This window comes from Bos taurus, chromosome X (genome assembly GCF_002263795.3).
Source record: "Bos taurus isolate L1 Dominette 01449 registration number 42190680 breed Hereford chromosome X, ARS-UCD2.0, whole genome shotgun sequence".
Classification (NCBI taxonomy): domain Eukaryota; kingdom Metazoa; phylum Chordata; class Mammalia; order Artiodactyla; family Bovidae; genus Bos; species Bos taurus.
In genome coordinates, this window is record NC_037357.1 from 39,936,054 (window position 1) to 39,953,391 (window position 17,338).

Here is a 17,338-nt window from a genome sequence, read left to right on the forward strand (position 1 = left end):
ACAGCATATATAGGAGTCTTGTTTTTTTAACCGTTCAGCCAGTCTATGTCTTTTGGTTGGGGCATTCAACCCATTTACATTTAAGGTAATTATTGATAAGTATGATCCTGTTGCCATTTACTTTGTTCTTTGGGGTTTGAGTTTATACACCCTTTCTGTATTTCCTCTCTATAGAAGATCCTTTAGCATTTGCTGAAGAGGTGGTTTGGTGGTGCTGAATTATCTAAGCTTTTGCTTGTCTGTAAAGCTTTTGATTTTTCCTTCATATTTGAATGAGATCCTTGCTGGGTACAGTAATCTGGGTTGTACATTTTCCTCTTTCATCACTTTAAGTATGTCCTGCATACTGTTCTGGCCTGAAGAGTTTCTATTGAAAGATCAGCTGTTATCCTTATGGGAATCCCCTTGTTTGTTACTTGTTGTTTTTCTCTTGCTGCTTTTAATATTTGTTCATTGTGTTGGATCTTTGTTAATTTGATTAATATGTGTCTTGGACTGTTTTGCCTTGGGTTTATCCTGTTTGGGGCTCTCTGGGTTTCTTAGAATTGGGTGACTATTTCCTTCTCCATTTTAGGAAAGTTTTCAACTATTATCTCCCCAAGTATTTTCTCATGGTCTTTTATGATTCAAATGTTGGGACATTTGACATTGTCCCAGAGGTCTCTGGCGTTGTCCTCATTTCTTTTAATTCTTTTTTTCCCCCTCTCTGCTTCATTTATTTCCAATATTCTATCTTCCACCTCACTTATCCTATCTTCTGCTTCAGTTATTCTACTGTTGGTTCCCTCCAGAGTCTTTTTGATCTCATTTATTGCATTATTCATTATTGATTGACTTTTTTTTTTTTTAATTTCTTCTAGGTCCTTGTTAAACATTTCTTGCATCTTCTCAATCCTTGTCTCCAGGCTGTTTGTCTGTAACTCCATTTTGTTTTCAAGATTTTGGATCATTTTTACTATCATTCTGAATTCTTTTTCAAGCAGACTCTCTATCTCCTCCTCTTTTGTTTGGTTTGGTGAGCATTTATCAGATTCCTTTACCTGCCATGTATTTATCTGCCTTTTCATCTTGTTTAGATTGCTGTGTATGGGGTGGCCTTTCTGCCTTCTGACAATTTGTAGTTCTTCTTTATTGTGTATGTTTCTCCCTGTGGGTGGGGTTCGACGAGTGGCTTGTCAAGGTTTACTGGTTAGGGAAGCTCGTGTCAGTGTTCTCGTGGGTGGAGCTGGATTTCTTCTCTCTGGAGTGCAATGAAGTGTACAGTAGTGCGTTTTGAGATGTCTTTGGGTTTGGTGTGACTTTGGGCAGCCTGAATATTATAGCTCAAGGCTATGTTCCTGAGTTGCTAGAGAATTTATGTGGTATGTCTTGCTCTGGAATTTGTTGACTCGGGTGGAGCTTGGTTTCAGTGTAGGTATGGAGGCTTTTGGATGAACTCTTATCAATTAATATTCCCTGGAGTCAAGCCTTCTCTGGTGTTCTCAGGTTTTGGATTTAAGCCTCCTGCTTCTGGCTTTCAGTCTTATTCTTACAGTAGCCTCAAGACTTCTCCATCCATACAGGACCAATGATAAAACATCTAGGTTAATGGAGAAAAGATTCTCCACAGTGAGGGACACCCAGAAAGGTTCACTTAGTTACATGGAGAAGAGAAGAGGGAGGAGGGAAATAGTGGTGACCAGGAGAAGAAGAGGGGGAATCAAAAGTGACGAGAGCAATCTAGCCAGTAATCAAATGCTTATGTGCTCTCCACAGCCTGGAAAACCCAGGGAGGCCCACGGAGTTACATAGAGAAGAGGGAGGAAGGAGACAGAGGTGACCAGGAGGAGAGGTGGTGGGTCAAAAGGAGAGAGACAGATCTAGCTTGTAACTGTTCCCTAAGTGTTCTCCACAGCCTGGAATACCCTAACAGATTCAAAGAGTTGGGTAGAGTAGAGAAGGGGGAGGGAGGAAATAGCGATGACTTAGGGGAGAAAAAGGAGAGTTAAAAGGAGGAGAGGGCAATCAAGCCAGTAATCACACTCTTAAGTGAAACTGGGTAATGACGATTGGATTCTTAAAGGTACAGTATTGATAACAAATACCAAAAAGGAAAGATTAAAAATCTAGAGTAGGGGTTACACTCTCAAAAATACAATCTTAAAAAAAAAAAAAACAAAAAAAAAAACAAAATCCCACAAATTATTAAAAAAAAAAATATATATATGAAATTTGCTTTAAAATAGGGTCTATTTTTTGCAAGGTAATAGTAAGTTATAAAATGAAAATTAAAGGAGTAATAAAGGACTAAAAATTTAAAAATGATAAAAGTAAAAATATATCTAGAAAATTTTCTGGAGCTGTTGCAGGCAGTGTGGGGTCAGTTCAGTTTCAGATAGTTCCTTGTTTCAGCTTATACTTCTCAAGGTCTATAGGCCTCTTCCGATGTAGTCAATGCTAACTACAGGGTTTTAATCTGTTGCATCTGTCACTTCCAAAGCTGTTCCCTCTGTTTATTTTGGCTTCTTCTGTTTGCTAGTCTTTTCAGTGTCTAATTTCTGCCCTGACACAAGGAGGCGAAAGTGGTCACTTATTTAGGCTCACTTGTTCAGTTGTGGTGTGGGGAGGGAGGAACACTGCAAACAAATCACTGGCATGTGTAGGGAGTGCTTGCAGTGTTTCAGCCTCACTGGGTTTGCCCCTGCTCATGGCATGTGTGCTTTCCCAGTGTACACTCAGGCTCCAGGTTGCTCTGCAGGTCAATTGTCTAAAGTGGGTCCTGGGTTGCATTCCCTTTCCAGTCTAAGTCACTCATGTTCAGGTTCTCAGGTACTCCACAAAGGCACAGATTCGGTTGGGCCTGCGTTTTGTGCCCTTCCCAGACCTGAGCAACTCTGGCAACCAGGTGCTTGGCGAGTGCACTCCTAGGTGGGGTGGTGCGTTTTATCACCTCCCCTGCCCCAGCAGTTTGGTTTCCTGGGTGCACAGCAGAAGCGCTGTCTCAGGTGTGCCATATATTTCCTCTGGGGAGCTGGTCTCTGGCTATGACCCTCCTGGGGGATGGCAACTGTCCAGGATCCCAGGAAGACTCTTAGCAACTGGCAGCCTGCTCTCAATTTGGTAGAGGATGCCATCTCTGGGGCCAAGATTGCCCCTTTCCAGCTGCCTCTGGTGGGGGATGGGCCAGTCTGCAGCCTGCTTGCTCTCCTCTGGTATTTGCTCAGTCCTTTGTTCTGTGAACAGGCTGGCAGTGCCTTAGGTTAGAGCTTTTCGCGGGAAAGCTCTCTCTCTTGTTTCCCCCTCCCCCCACCCCCCTCTCTGGCTATCCCACAGTTTGGGTTGATATCTCACGTTAGATCCCTCAGATTTTCCCCAGGGTATTCAGGCCCGTTCCCTACCCTAAGCAATGCATCCTGCGCCTCCCAGTTCAGCCCACACTTGCTGGTGGCAAATGCGAGTGTCTGGGCTACTTTTCTGCTGGGAGTTGCCTTTAGGCACATAATCTGTGGGTTTTATTTATTTATTTATTTATATATTTTCCCTCCTGGTTATGTTGGCTTCTGAGATTCCAAAACTCCCCACAGACCCGCCGGTGACAGGGTTTCCTGGTGTTTGGAAACTTCTCCTCTTTTACGACTCCCTCCCTGGGACGGGTCTCCATCCCTAACACTTTTGTCTCTCTTTTTATCTTTTATATTTTGTCCTACCTCCTTTTGAAGAAAATAGGCTCCCATTCTGGGTGCTTGGTGTTTTCTGCCAGCGTTCAGAAGTTATTTTGTGGAATTTGCTCAGCATTCAAATGATCTTTTGATGAATTTGTGGGGGAGAAAGTGGTCTACCCATCCTATTCCTCTGCCATCTTAGGACTGCCCTTGATGAAAGTGAAAGAGGAGAGTGAAAAAGTTGGCTTAAAGCTCAACATTAGGAAAACTAAGATCATGGCATCTGGTCTCATCACTTCATGGCAAATAGATGGGGAAACAGTGTCAGACTTTATTTTTTTGGGCTCCAAAATCACTGCAGATGGTGGTTGTAGCCATGAAATTAAAAGATGCTTACTCCTTGTTAAGAAAGTTATGACCAACCTAGATAGCATATTGAAAAGCAGAGACATTACTTTGCCAACAAAGGTTCGTCTAGTCAAGGCTATGGTTTTTCCAGTAGTCATGTATGGATGTGAGAATTGGACTGTGAAGAAAGCTGAGCGCCGAAGAATTGGTGCTTTTGAACTGTGGTGTTGGAGAAGACTCTTGAGAGTCCCTTGGACTGCAAGGAGATCGAAACAGGCCATTCTGAAGGAGATCAGCCCTGGGTGTTCTTTGGAAGGAATGATGCTAAAGCTGAAACTCCAGTACTTTGGCCACCTCATGCGAAGAATTGACTCATTGGAAAAGACTCTGATGCTGGGAGGGATTGTGGGCAGGAGGAGAAGGGGACAGCAGAGGATGAGATGAATGGATGGCATCACTGACTCAATGGACATGAGTTTGAGTGAATTCTGGGAGTTTGTGATGGACAGGGAGGCCTGGCCTGCTGCAGTTCATGGGTCACAGAGAGTCGGACACTACTGAGCGACTGAACTGAACTGAACTGAACTGATGCTGATAATTCATTTAGATAGCAGTAGCTTATGTGTTTAATTTTCAAAGTGAATAGATATTAAAATTTTATTTTGACTGTGTTGGTTCCTTGTGTTTTGTAGAAGATACCTGTCTTGACTTATGGAACTGGTGTGCCAGTTATGCAGAAGAGGTAGTGCCTTCAGAGGAGGAAAATTACTGCAAGAATCATGATGATAATGAATGTAATGAATATAATGGCAATGATGACCATACTGTTCATGATGAAAATGATGAATTTTCTAATGATGATCACTTTGACATATATATGTGTGTGTGCTTAGTCATGTCCAACTCTTTGTAACTCCATGGACTGTAGCCTACCATGATCCTCTGTCCATGGAATTCTCTGGACAATAATACTGGGTTGGGTAGCTATTCCATTCTCCAGGGGATCTTCCCAACCAAGGGATCGATTCCCTGGTCTCCTGCACTGCAGGCAGATTCTTGACTATCTGAGCCACCAGGGAAGTCCCAGTGATTATTATTTATTTTATGATATTAAAAAAGCATACTACTGACAAAATACTTAACATCAAAGAGATTTGGGCTTCATGTTTCCATTTTGCTAAAGACATGGGCAATAATGAAGAATTGGAAATGATCTCAGAGGACATGGTACTTCCTTCTAAAATAGAATCAGGAAGACATTTAGGTAAATGGAAATGAGTTCCTCTTCCCCTTAAATTAAAACAGGAAAGCATAGGTCAGAGGTAACATCTTAATGTCTCAGTGTTTCAATGTCTCAAGATAGAGCCCAAAGGGTCAGTACTGGCTTGGTAAGCCTTGGATTATGAAAATAACTCGGACTGTAAATGGCCTTACCTGGAGCTTTCTATGATTCAGTGGATAAGATACTTTTATCTGGGCATGATTTAATATTGTCTGTCCTAATTTTTTTTCTGCTTATAATTAGCTCTTATTCCAGAGGCGTTTCAAAGCTATCTCATGTCCTCTATTCCTTGCCCAGTCTTAACCCACAAAGAATACACATTTGAGTTAAAGTCTGAACTGTAGAAAGCCAAGTCTAAAATTGCCAATCCTTCCCTTGTAGCTCAGTTGGTAAAGAATCCACCTGCAATGCAGGAGACCACTGTTCAATTACTGGATCAGTAAGATCCCCTGGAGAAGGGATAGGCTACCCACTCCAGGATTCTTCGGCTTCCCTGGTGGCTCAGCTGGTAAAATATCTGCCTGCAATGTGGGATCCACTGGGGAAGGGAAAGGCTACCCACTCAGTATTCTGGCCTGGAGAATTCCATGGACTGTATAGTCCATGGGGTCTCAAAGAATCAGACACGACTGAATGACTTTCACTTTCACCTCCACTACTAAAAAGACTCTTTTAATCTGTGAAATGTGCAGGGGATAAAAGACCCAGGTTTGCTGTCCATCCATATTCCAACAAACCCTCCCCCTACCTCCATGATGATATGCCTCTGACTGTTGGGCTACAACCTACCTATTAAAAACTAGATCACTGAGAAATCTAGTATTTTCATTAACAAATGTGAACAATGTTTTGGTGACTAAGAATACTATACACTCATCATCATCATCCACAGGATATGTCTGTTCACCCATGATAGTATTAGCATTAATGACTTCCAATTATTCAGCATTGCCTTGATTAGAATGAGCCATCTATTATTAGTCACTGCCCATTTGAAACTCCATTCCCTAAAGAGCAAAGGATTTGACATATTCTTGCAGTGATTATTCATTTTCAAGAGAATGTAATCCAAGGATAACTTTGTCATTTATTTAACTTTTCTCAAAAAAATCTGCCGCCATATTTATCATGGCATCCAGTTAATCAATATTCCAACACCCTGATACAGAGAAGAAATGACCTTCCCATATGATATAGAAACTGAAATCATTTTTTGGAATAAAGGAGATTTCTGAGCTTTGAGGATTAAATCCAACAGAAATTGGTTGAGAACTTTCCACAATTCAGAGAGTATAGAACCAATCAGAGTTATAATCACTCTAGAAGCTCTGAGACTTAAAAGATAAAATGTCTTCATAAGATCTTAGATTTTCTAACAGTATTTTCCCCTTGACCCCCAGATTTACCTTATCTTACATACTGTCTTTACCTAAAGTTTTCTCTGACAATGGGTCAGAAGCATCTTGAATTTTATCATTCTGATATTAATAACAATCAGCTAGGTTTTCAAAAGTATCTATTAGTGAAATATCATATAGAAATCTTTCTGTCAATGGCACAATGGGGATCAAGTAACAGTTTTTTTTTTTGTTTTATTCTTTTTGGTGATGATTACCTGCTGATTATCTCACACCTGAGAACTCTCCATAGTAGAAGAATTCTTGCCAACATCAGTAAGGCATCCCTTTTAAGAGGCAACTATAGTTGAAACTGTTGAACTCAAAGTCAAGAGACTTGGTGCTCAAATATGCCTCTACAATAAACTAACTGTGTGATCATGAGCAAATCACCCAACCTCGCTGAATCTCATTGTCCTTTTTGTAAAAGGAGAAGAAGGAAGGCTAGATGATATCTTAAGTTCCTTCTAGTACTGAGATTGAAGGATTCAATATACTGTATTCTTGTTTTCTTATGAAACCAGCTCATCTAACTTGAGCACAAGGGAAGCAGCTGCTAAAAAGAGCTGACTATCAACAATTAGGAGTGACATTTCATTTGTTTTGCACGTGTTTTCAATTAAAAACAGTTAGTGATTAAAATCACATGCTTGAAAATATAGTCCTTAAAAGACAATATTTTCAAATAAAATGTAAAACATTAAAATGTCTGGGATCAAGTCCAATTTTTATTCTAAACATTTGCTAGTATTAAAGAGCTTTTTTTTTTTTTTAATATTATGAGGCATGCTTAGATTTTGCAAGTGTTAGAAATTGCAGAGAAAGAGAGTGAGCTAGCAGGCAATGGAACAAGTAAGAAAGATAATGTTGAGTTATTATACATACTCATAAAAAATGTTGGTTTCCTCCTAGGATGTTGGTAGACTGAATCAGATTTTGTTCTCTGCTTCATTTATATATGTCTCATATTTAGTCATTTGTTTAAGACTTTCCTTTTTTTTTTTTTCCTAAAAGTCAAAATCTGGCTTTTCAAAATTAAGTTACTGAAAAAAGTGGAAACCTGATGAATGAATTTCTTTCAGTTCCCATCTGTTCTCATGTATATAATCACCCTGGTATCTTCAATTAAATCTCCTTTGTGCCAGTCTATAACATTATGAATTTAAGTGAACACTTTAAAACATTTCAACCCAAATGCTTATTCCAAATAATATAGTCACATAGTTTGATTGTTCTTTTAGTTGGAGGACACAGAATAGTGATAGTGACACATGACCACAAAAAAGCAAAGATATAGATCTATCTTATGTCACACACACACACACACACACACACATTCTGAAGTAAGAGAAAAATACACTTTAAGACAGACATTGAGTGAAGTAAGTCAGAAAGATAAAAATAGGACTTACTTGGTAGTACAGTGAATAAGAATCCGCCTGCCAATTCTGGAGACACTGGTTTGATCCCTAGTCTGGGAAGATCCCACATGCTATGAAGCTACTAAGCCCATGGACCACAACTACTGATCCTGTGCCATGCTTCAAACAAGAGAGTAGTCCCTGCTCTCCACAACTAAAAAAAGCCCACGCAGAGCAATTAAAACCCAGTGTAATAAAAAAAATAATTTTTTTTTTAAAAAGAGAAAAACAAATATGATATATTAATGCATATATGTGGAATCTAGAAAAAAAAAATGGTACAGATAAACTTATTTCCAAGGCAAGAACAGAGAGGCAGACATAGAGAATGGACACGTAAACAAAGGGGGAAGGAGAGGGTGGGATGAACTGGAAGATTAAGATTGACATATATACACTATCATGTGTGAAATAGTGGGAACCTGCTATAAAGCATAGGAAGCCCAGCTTAGTGCTGTGATGACCTAGGTGAGTGAAAAAGGCAGGTAGGAGGGAAGTCCATGAGGGATGGGATATGGCTGATTCACTACAGCAGAAACTTAACACAGCACTTTAAAGCAATTATACTACAATTAAAATAAAAAGACAGAGGTAGTATCAAGACGCTGTCATTTTCAGTGACCTTCATGAGTACCTACTCTTTCATAAGAAAGAAAAGAGTAAACTGTTCCTAGTGTTGAAATATGATGAAATGGAGGGAAAAAATAAGTCAATGGAAGGACTTACTTTTCTTGGGACTTACATTAACACCAAAGAACGATATGCTATGAATGTCATAGTTCTATTCAGTTCAGTTCACTTCAGTCACTCCTTTGTGTCCGACTCCTTGCGACCCCATGTAACACAGCACACCAGGCCTCCCTGCCCATCACCAATTCCCGGAGTCCACCCAAACTCATGTCCATCGAGTCTGTGATGCCATCCAGGCATCTCATCCTCTGTTGTCCCCTTCTCCTGCCTTCAATCCCTCCTAGAGTCAGGGTCTTTTCCAATGAGTCAACTCTTCGCATGAGGTGGCTGAAGTATTGGAGTTACAGCTTCAACATCAGTCCTTCCAATTAACACCCAGGACTGATCTCCTTTAAGATGGACTGGTTGGATCTCTTGCAATCTAAGGGACTCTCAAGAGTCTTTTCCAACACCACAGTTCAAAAGCATCAGTTCTTCAGTGCTCAGCTTTCTTTATAGTCCAACTCTCACATCCATACATGACCACTGAAAAACCATAGCCTTGATTAGATGGACCTTTGTTGGCAAAGTAATGCCTCTCTGCTTTTTAATATGCTATCTAGGTTGGTCATAACTTTCCTTCAAAGGAGTAAGCATTTTTTAATATCATGGCTGCAGTCACCATCTGCAGTGATTTTGGAGCCCAAAAAATTAAAGTCTGACACTGTTTCCACTGTTTCCCCATCTATTTCCCATGAAATGATGGGACCAGATGCCAAGATCTTCATTTTCTGAATGCTGAGCTTTAAGCCAACTTTTTCACTCTCCACTTTCACTTTCATCAAGAGGCTTTTTAGTTCCTCTTCACTTTCTGCCATAAGGGTGGTGTCATCTGCATATCTGAGGTTATTGATATTTCTCCCGGCAATCTTGATTCCAGCTTGTGTTTCTTCCAGTCAGCGTCTCTCATGATCTACTCTGCATATAAGTTAAATATGCAGGGTGACAATATACAGCAAGGACATAGTCCTTTTCCTATTTGGAACCAGTCTGTTTTTCCATGTCCAGTTCTAACTGTTGCTTCCTGACCTGCATACAAATTTCTCAAAAGGCAGATCAGGTGGTCTGGTATTCCCATCTCTTTCAGAATTTTCCACAGTTTCTTGTGATCCACATAGTCAAAGGCTTTGGCATAGTCAATAAAGCAGAAATAGATGTTTTTCTGGAACTCTCTTGCTTTTTCCATGATCCAGCGGATGTTGGCAGTTTGATCTCTGGTTCCTCTGCCTTTTTAAAAACCAGCTTGAACATCAGGAAGTTCACAGTTCACATATTTCTGAAGCCTGGCTTGGAGAATTTTGAGCATTACTTTACTAGCATGTGAGATGAGTGCAATTGTGTGGTAGTTTGAGCATTCTTTGGCATTGCCTTTCTTTGGGATTGGAATGAAAACTGACCTTTTCCAGTCCTGTGGCCACTGTTGAGCTTTCCAAATTTGCTGGCATATTGAGTGCAGCACTTTCACAGCATCAGCCTTCAGGATTTGAAATAGCTCAACTGGAATTCCATCATCTCCACTAGCTTTGTTCTTAGTGATGCTTTCTAAGGCCCACTTGACTTCACATTCTAGGATGTCTGGCTCTAGGTCAGTGATCACACCATCTTCTGTGTATTCTTACCACCTCTTCTTAATATCTTCTGCTTCTGTTAGGTCCGTACCATTTCTGCCCTTTATCGAGCCCATCTTTGCATGAAATGTTCCCTTGGTATCTCTCATTTACTTGAAGAGATCTCTAGTCTTTCCCATTCTGTTGTTTTCCTCTATTTCTTTGCACTGTTCACTGAGGAAGGCTTCCTTATCTCTTCTTGCTATTCTTTGGAATTCTGCATTCAGATGCTTATATCTTTCCTTTTCTCCTTTGCTTTTCACTTCTCTTCTTTTCACAGCTATTTGTCAGGCTCTCCAGACAGCCATTTTGCTTTTTTGCATTTCTTTTCCATGGGGATGGTCTTGATCCCTGTCTCATGTACAATGTCACAAACTTCATTCCATAGTTCATCAGGGACTCCATCTATCAGATCTAGGCCCTTAAACCTATTTCTCACTTCCACTGTATAATCATAAGGGATTTGATTTAGGTCATACCTGAATGGTCTAGGGTTTTCTTTACTTTCTTCAATTTATGTCTGAATTTGGCAATAAGGAGTTCATGATCTGAGCCACAGTCAGCTCCTGGTTTTGTTTTTGTTGACTGTAGGTTCAGTCTATTGTGTCCGCTAATTAAAAAACAACAACAACAACAAAACAAAAAAAAAAAACAAAAAGAATTTAAAATAACATTGTGCTGTTAATCTCTAAGATGCTTTTTTTTTTTTTTTTTTGGCCACCCCGTATTTGCAGCATCTTAGTTCCCTGACCATGAATTGAACCTGGGCCCTAGTAGTAAAAGTGCCATGTCATAACCACTGGATCACCAGGGAATTCCCGAAAATTCATTTTAACACCTTTTTGTATAGGGGGAAAAAAAGGGAAATTTTGTATTCTTTACACAAAGTTTTATTCTTATCAGAGTTTGCATATTTACTCCCTTTGCCAAAGGTTTTAGCTGTATTTGTTAGACGTTGTATATGCACTTTTGTGTTGGTTATTTTATACTTAATTGTTACTTTCGGTAGTGAAAAGTGCCCTAAACAGCTGAAATCTACAGTAAGATATTTTAATTCATTTGAAGTAACCATGGTTAATTCACTTATAATTTCATTTTCCATGTGAAATGGTGATAATTCTTTTTAAATTCTACATTATTCTTCTTTTTGAAATCTTTAGTAATTCAAAAAATTAGTTACACTTATCACTGTAAAATGCTGTAACCTGAGAACATCTTCTAGAACAATTCAAATTTCACAAATGTTTGGAGATGTTAAGCACCTTGTTTGTGTTGACACTATTATAGACAAATTTGGGACTTAGAACCTAAGTCTCTGGCATTTATTTCTGAGTTGATCCTATGTCATGTGGCTTCAAGTAATTGAAAACCAGTCTCATTAAATAATAACATAAGCTAAAATGTTTAATTCTTTGTTTTTCAGGGTCAAAATATTTTTGGGCTTGATATCATTGAAACCCCAGAAGGAGAAAAGATGCCACAACTAATAGTTCAAAAGGAGTTAGATAGGGAAGAGAAAGATACATATGTAATGAAAGTAAAGGTTGAAGATGGTGGCTTTCCTCAAAGATCCAGTACTGCTATTTTGCAAGTCAGTGTTGCTGATACAAATGACAACCATCCAGTTTTTAAGGAGGATGAGATTGAAGTCAGTATACCAGAAAATGCTCCTGTAGGTTCTTCAGTAACACAGCTCCATGCCACAGATGCTGATATAGGTGAAAATGCCAGGATTCATTTCTATTTCAGCAGTCTTGTCTCCAGCGTGGCCAAGAGGTTATTTCACCTCAACTCTACCACTGGACTTATCACAGTAAAAGAACCACTGGATAGGGAGGAATCTCCAAACCACAAGTTACTGGTTTTGGCAAGTGATGGTGGATTGATGCCAGCAAGAGCAATGGTGCTAGTAAATGTTACTGATGTCAATGATAATGTCCCATTGATTGACATAAGATACATCATTAATCCAATCAATGGCACTGTGGTTCTTTCAGAAAATGCTCCTCTCAACACCAAAATTGCTCTCATAACTGTGACAGATAAGGATGCTGACCATAACGGTAGGGTGACATGCTTTACAGATCATGAAGTCCCTTTCAGATTAAGGCCAGTGTTCAGTAATCAATTCCTCCTAGAGACTGCTGCATATCTTGACTATGAGTCCACAAGAGAATATGCAATTAAATTACTGGCCTCAGATGCTGGCAAACCTCCTTTGAATCAATCATCCATGCTCCTCATCAAATTAAAAGATGAAAACGACAATGCTCCAGTTTTCACTCAGCCTTTCATAAGTCTTTCTGTTCCTGAGAATAACTCTCCTGGTACCCAGTTGACAAAAATAAGTGCAACAGATGCAGACACTGGGCGTAATGCTGAGATACATTACCTGCTAGGCATTGATGCTCCATCTGAATTCAACCTGGATCATCGTACAGGCATTCTGACTGCAGTGAAGAAATTGGATAGAGAAAAACAGGAAAAATACTCATTCACAGTTCTGGCAAAAGATAATGGGATGCCATCTTTAATAACCAATGCCACAGTCTTAGTGACCATTCTTGATCAGAATGACAATAGTCCAGTTTTCACTCACAATGAGTACAACTTCTATGTCCCAGAAAACCTTCCAAGACATGGCACAGTAGGACTAATTACTGTAACTGATCCTGATTATGGAGAAAATTCTGCAGTAACTCTCTCCATTTTAGATGCAAATGATGACTTCACAATTGATCCACAGAGTGGTGTCATCCAACCAAATATTTCATTTGATAGAGAAAAACAAGAATCTTACACTTTCAATGTAAAGGCTGAGGATGGTGGTAGGGTATCACATTCTTCAACTGCCAAAGTCACTATAAATGTGGTCGATGTCAATGACAATAAACCAGTTTTTGTTGTCCCTCCTTCCAACTACTCTTTTGAATTGGTTTCACCATCTGCTAATCCAGGCACAGTGGTCTTCACGGTAGTTGCTATTGACAATGACACTGGCATGAATGCAGAGCTTCGTTACAGCATTTTAGGAGGAAACACAAAAGGTCTGTTTATGATTGACCAAACAACAGGCAACATTACACTGAAGGAGAAATGTGTCCTTGCAGATCTTGGTTTACACAAACTGATAGTCAAAGCCAAGGATTTAGGGCAACCTGATTCTCTCTTCAGTGTCATAAATGTTAATCTATTTGTTAATGAGTCGATGACCAATGCTACACTAATTTATGAATTGGTGCGCAAAAACATTGAAATACCAGTGACCCAAAATGTTGAGACAACTCATACATCCTCACCATCAAGTGACTATGTCAAAATCATGGTTGCCATTGTTGCTGGCACCATAACTGTCATTCTTGTTATTTTCATCACTGCTGTAGTAAGATGCCGCCAATCACCACACCTTAAGGCTGCTCAGAAAAACAAGCAGAATTCTGAATGGGTTACTCCAAACCCTGAAAACAGGCAGATGATGATGATGAAGAAAAAGAAGAAGCATACCCCTAAGAACTTACTGCTTAACTTTGTCACTATTGAAGAAGCTAAGGCAGACGATGCTGACAATGATAGAAACACCGTCACACTAGACCTTCCCGTTGAACTGGAAGAGCAAACTATGGTCAAGTACAACTGGGGCACTACACCTACTACTTTCAAGCCTGACAGCCCTGATTTGGCCCAACACTACAAATCTGCCTCTCCACAGCCTGCTTTCCAGATCCAGCCAGAAACTCCCCTAAATTTAAAGCACCACATCATCCAGGAACTGCCTCTTGATAACACCTTTGTGGGCTGTGATTCCATCTCCAAGTGTTCCTCCAGCAGTTCTGATCCCTACAGCATTTCTGAGTGCAGCTATCCAGTGACAAATATCAAGACCCCTGTGTCTGTACACACCAGACTGGTAGGTAATTAAAGTTTCTCACTAACCTTTCTAACTTTATTTTTCAAAATTATTTTCAGTTGAAGTAGGGCTTTACAGAATCTACTGACTCAATGGGGGATCAAAACGATCATATTTTTCAGAATTATCCAAATAGGTACATGGATTCATTTAAGTTTAATGGAAAATCAAAAGAAAATGACTCCTAATTATAGGAAAATTGGGTGAGAAATGATGATTATAATAGAGGCAGTGTTGTCTGTAGATGGCACTATGACACTTCCTGTTAGAGAAGAAGTGAAGTGAAGTGAAGTGAAGTCACTCAGTCGTGTCCGACTCTTTGTGACCCCATGGACTGTAGCCTACCAGGTTTCTCAGTCCATGGGATTTTCCAGGCAAGGGTACTGGAGTGGGTTGCCATTTCCTTCTCCAATATACTGGAAAAACTCCAAAATTTTTGGAGGTCATGACACTGTCCTCAGTACAGTTGTGTGCATGAGGACGAGAACAGCCCGGGCTGCATATATCACAATAATACCTTTTGGAATTTGATAAGCAAATCTTAATGGTACTGAGACTGCCAGCTTCAGTTGGTAAAATCTGTCTACCCAAGATAGTCGAATAGCATCAAGATATCCTCCCCACTCACCATGCTTCCTAGCCCCCACAATGAAAAGGGAGTATAATGTTCAGATTAGGAACTCACAATTATTTTGGTTTATACATCTGTATTGACACAATGTAGCAAGAATGAAATTAGGAAAATGAAGTCATGCTAGTCTCATGTTCAGTCAAGAGAATGAAATATATATGAGACCTCTACTCTAGATATTCATTTGAGTATTTGCATATTCATGCAAGGTATTGAGCACTTCAAGAGACATTCTTAAGAGATAATGACTTTTGGAAAATGAAATATGATTGCTTTCTCTAATGGGCCTGAAGGAAAATATGAGCATATTAAGACCCAAGGCATCTGCGTACAGCAATTTAAAATCCAATGAATTATGAAAACAAGAGCTTATATAGTCTTCTTATCGATATTTCATGGAGAAATGAATAAAAATGTATCTAGAAATCCACAACTAAATTAAATAATTTAAGTATGATTATTTCCTTAATAAAGTTATATGATGGAATTTATCTACTTTTTTTTTCTCGCAAAATCATGCCATATGTTGACTTTGTTTGTGTTACTCTTAAGAAGGTCTTCATCTCAATTTCAATGAATAAAAGCTTCTAAAAACTTAGTTAGGCTTAATAAAATGTAGTAATATGAAAGTCAGAATAAGTTTCTTCTCACCAAAGTTAGAGATATTAAAGAAATCTATCAGGATTCCAAATAGCAATGAAAATAATTTATGATTAGGAAATGTCTTAAGAATCGAAGTCACTCAAGGATCAATGCATAGTTAAATAATACAATGTTAGCCTTTCTCAATCACTGAGCAAAATTAAGAAACTAATTTAGCTGTGCGTTCATTTTTGTTACAATAATTTCATAATTATGCTATTGTAAATGGTAAAATAGAACCCTACTCTCTGGAGTTTTTTATATGCTTTGAATAAGTTTACAGGGCAGTGGTTGTTTCTACAGTTTACATGAGCCCCATGTTTTCTACCAAGGTGGATCTTAAATGGGTGGCAAACATAACAGATGCCTAACATCTCATCATGGTGAGTTTTTATTTATATGTAACCATTAAAAAGTGTGATCTCATTTCCTATTTCTCATTGCTATCATTCTGTTTTTGGAAACATTTCTCAACAAAAAAGTATTTTTTATGACTAGCACTTTATGTGTTTTGTGTAGCCTAATATCACTTTTCCCGGGGGTAAATTTGTGATTCACTTAAAAACCTACAATGAGTAGGGTTTGTGAATTACTTTCACAGAGCATCATTTTTAATAGAATGGCTTTTAAAGTTTGTTAAAAGAGAAAATTCTGGTTTCAACTGTTTTCAAAAGCATGGAGATGTTTAAGAGCTAGACTTATTTTACATGAAGACAAGAACATACAGTAAGCAAACCATAGATGGTTTTCCAAGTATCTTCTGCTTCTTTTAAACTATTTTTTTAAACTATTTTCTAATCTTGAGAAAGTCAATACAATTAATAACTTTTATTCAGACATTTTATTTTATTTAGCAAAGAAATCTTTTCCTAAACATAGGATAATAATTTCACAGGACAGGCAAAATAAGGAAAGTAGATGCTAATGAGAATAAAATCTTGGTTATGATTTGGTTTTAATTAGCTAAAAGGACTATCTTAGAATCAATGTGTTCTCAGATGAAATTCTACTTTTTCAGATCTTAAGAAATAGGTAAATTAAATATTTTATGTCATTGGTTGACAGATGTTTCAGATTAATTACTAAATATCTTCTGGACATGAATTGGTGAACTTAGGGAGACTAATGTGATACTAAAAATAATTTGAATCCTTGTATTTTTTGCAACATTTGCAATGTTCTTCACTCTTTCTATATACACTTCATTTAATGGTATAAACCCAGCAAAGATACTCCTCTTTGATATAAATTTTTACAAGTATTCTGGATGGCATTTCTGTATATATTGTAGTAGAAATTAAAAACAAGAAGTTTGAAAGATGATCTTACAGTTTGCTTTTTATTTCCATCTTTCAGAGTAAGCAGATAGGGTTTGCTTGGTGTGACTCTGGGAAAACAGTAAGAATAATCATTTTAGAATCAATTTTGATACTTGTATAAAAGAGATACAATGCCAAAAAGAAGCCTTGCTTAACACAGTTCTCCCATTAAAATATTGTGAAGAAAATATATTTGGAAAATAGGAAAAAATGAATTTATTATCTTGAAATGGCCTTCTGTGTACAAGTCACTGTCTTAGCCATGTATTTAAGATACTTCATTTCAAAAAGAAACAATTCATGGTTACATGAATGTAGGTATTATAAATGGATTTTAAATGTAAGAGGAGTCTGAATTAGCTTGGAATAAGATTGGTATTCACCACTGTTAAATTCCATAACCTTGATCTTGTG

General features: G+C 38.4%; 1 protein-coding gene across 6 annotated transcripts in view; it reads left to right on the forward strand.

Annotated features, from left to right (window-relative positions):
- The window catches only part of LOC538674 (protocadherin-11 X-linked), an 801,970-nt gene that overhangs the window by 93,040 nt on the left and 691,592 nt on the right, over window positions 1-17,338 (forward strand). For 5 of the 6 annotated variants that reach the window (XM_059883735.1, XM_059883736.1, XM_059883737.1 and 2 more), the window contains exon 3: window positions 11,849-14,332. In XM_059883735.1, coding sequence (XP_059739718.1) covers window positions 11,849-14,332 — 2,484 coding nt within the window. Of the gene's footprint in view, window positions 1-11,848; window positions 14,333-15,937; window positions 15,989-17,338 lie in introns of all 6 variants that reach the window. The other variant, XM_015461543.3, reaches the window with a different exon arrangement.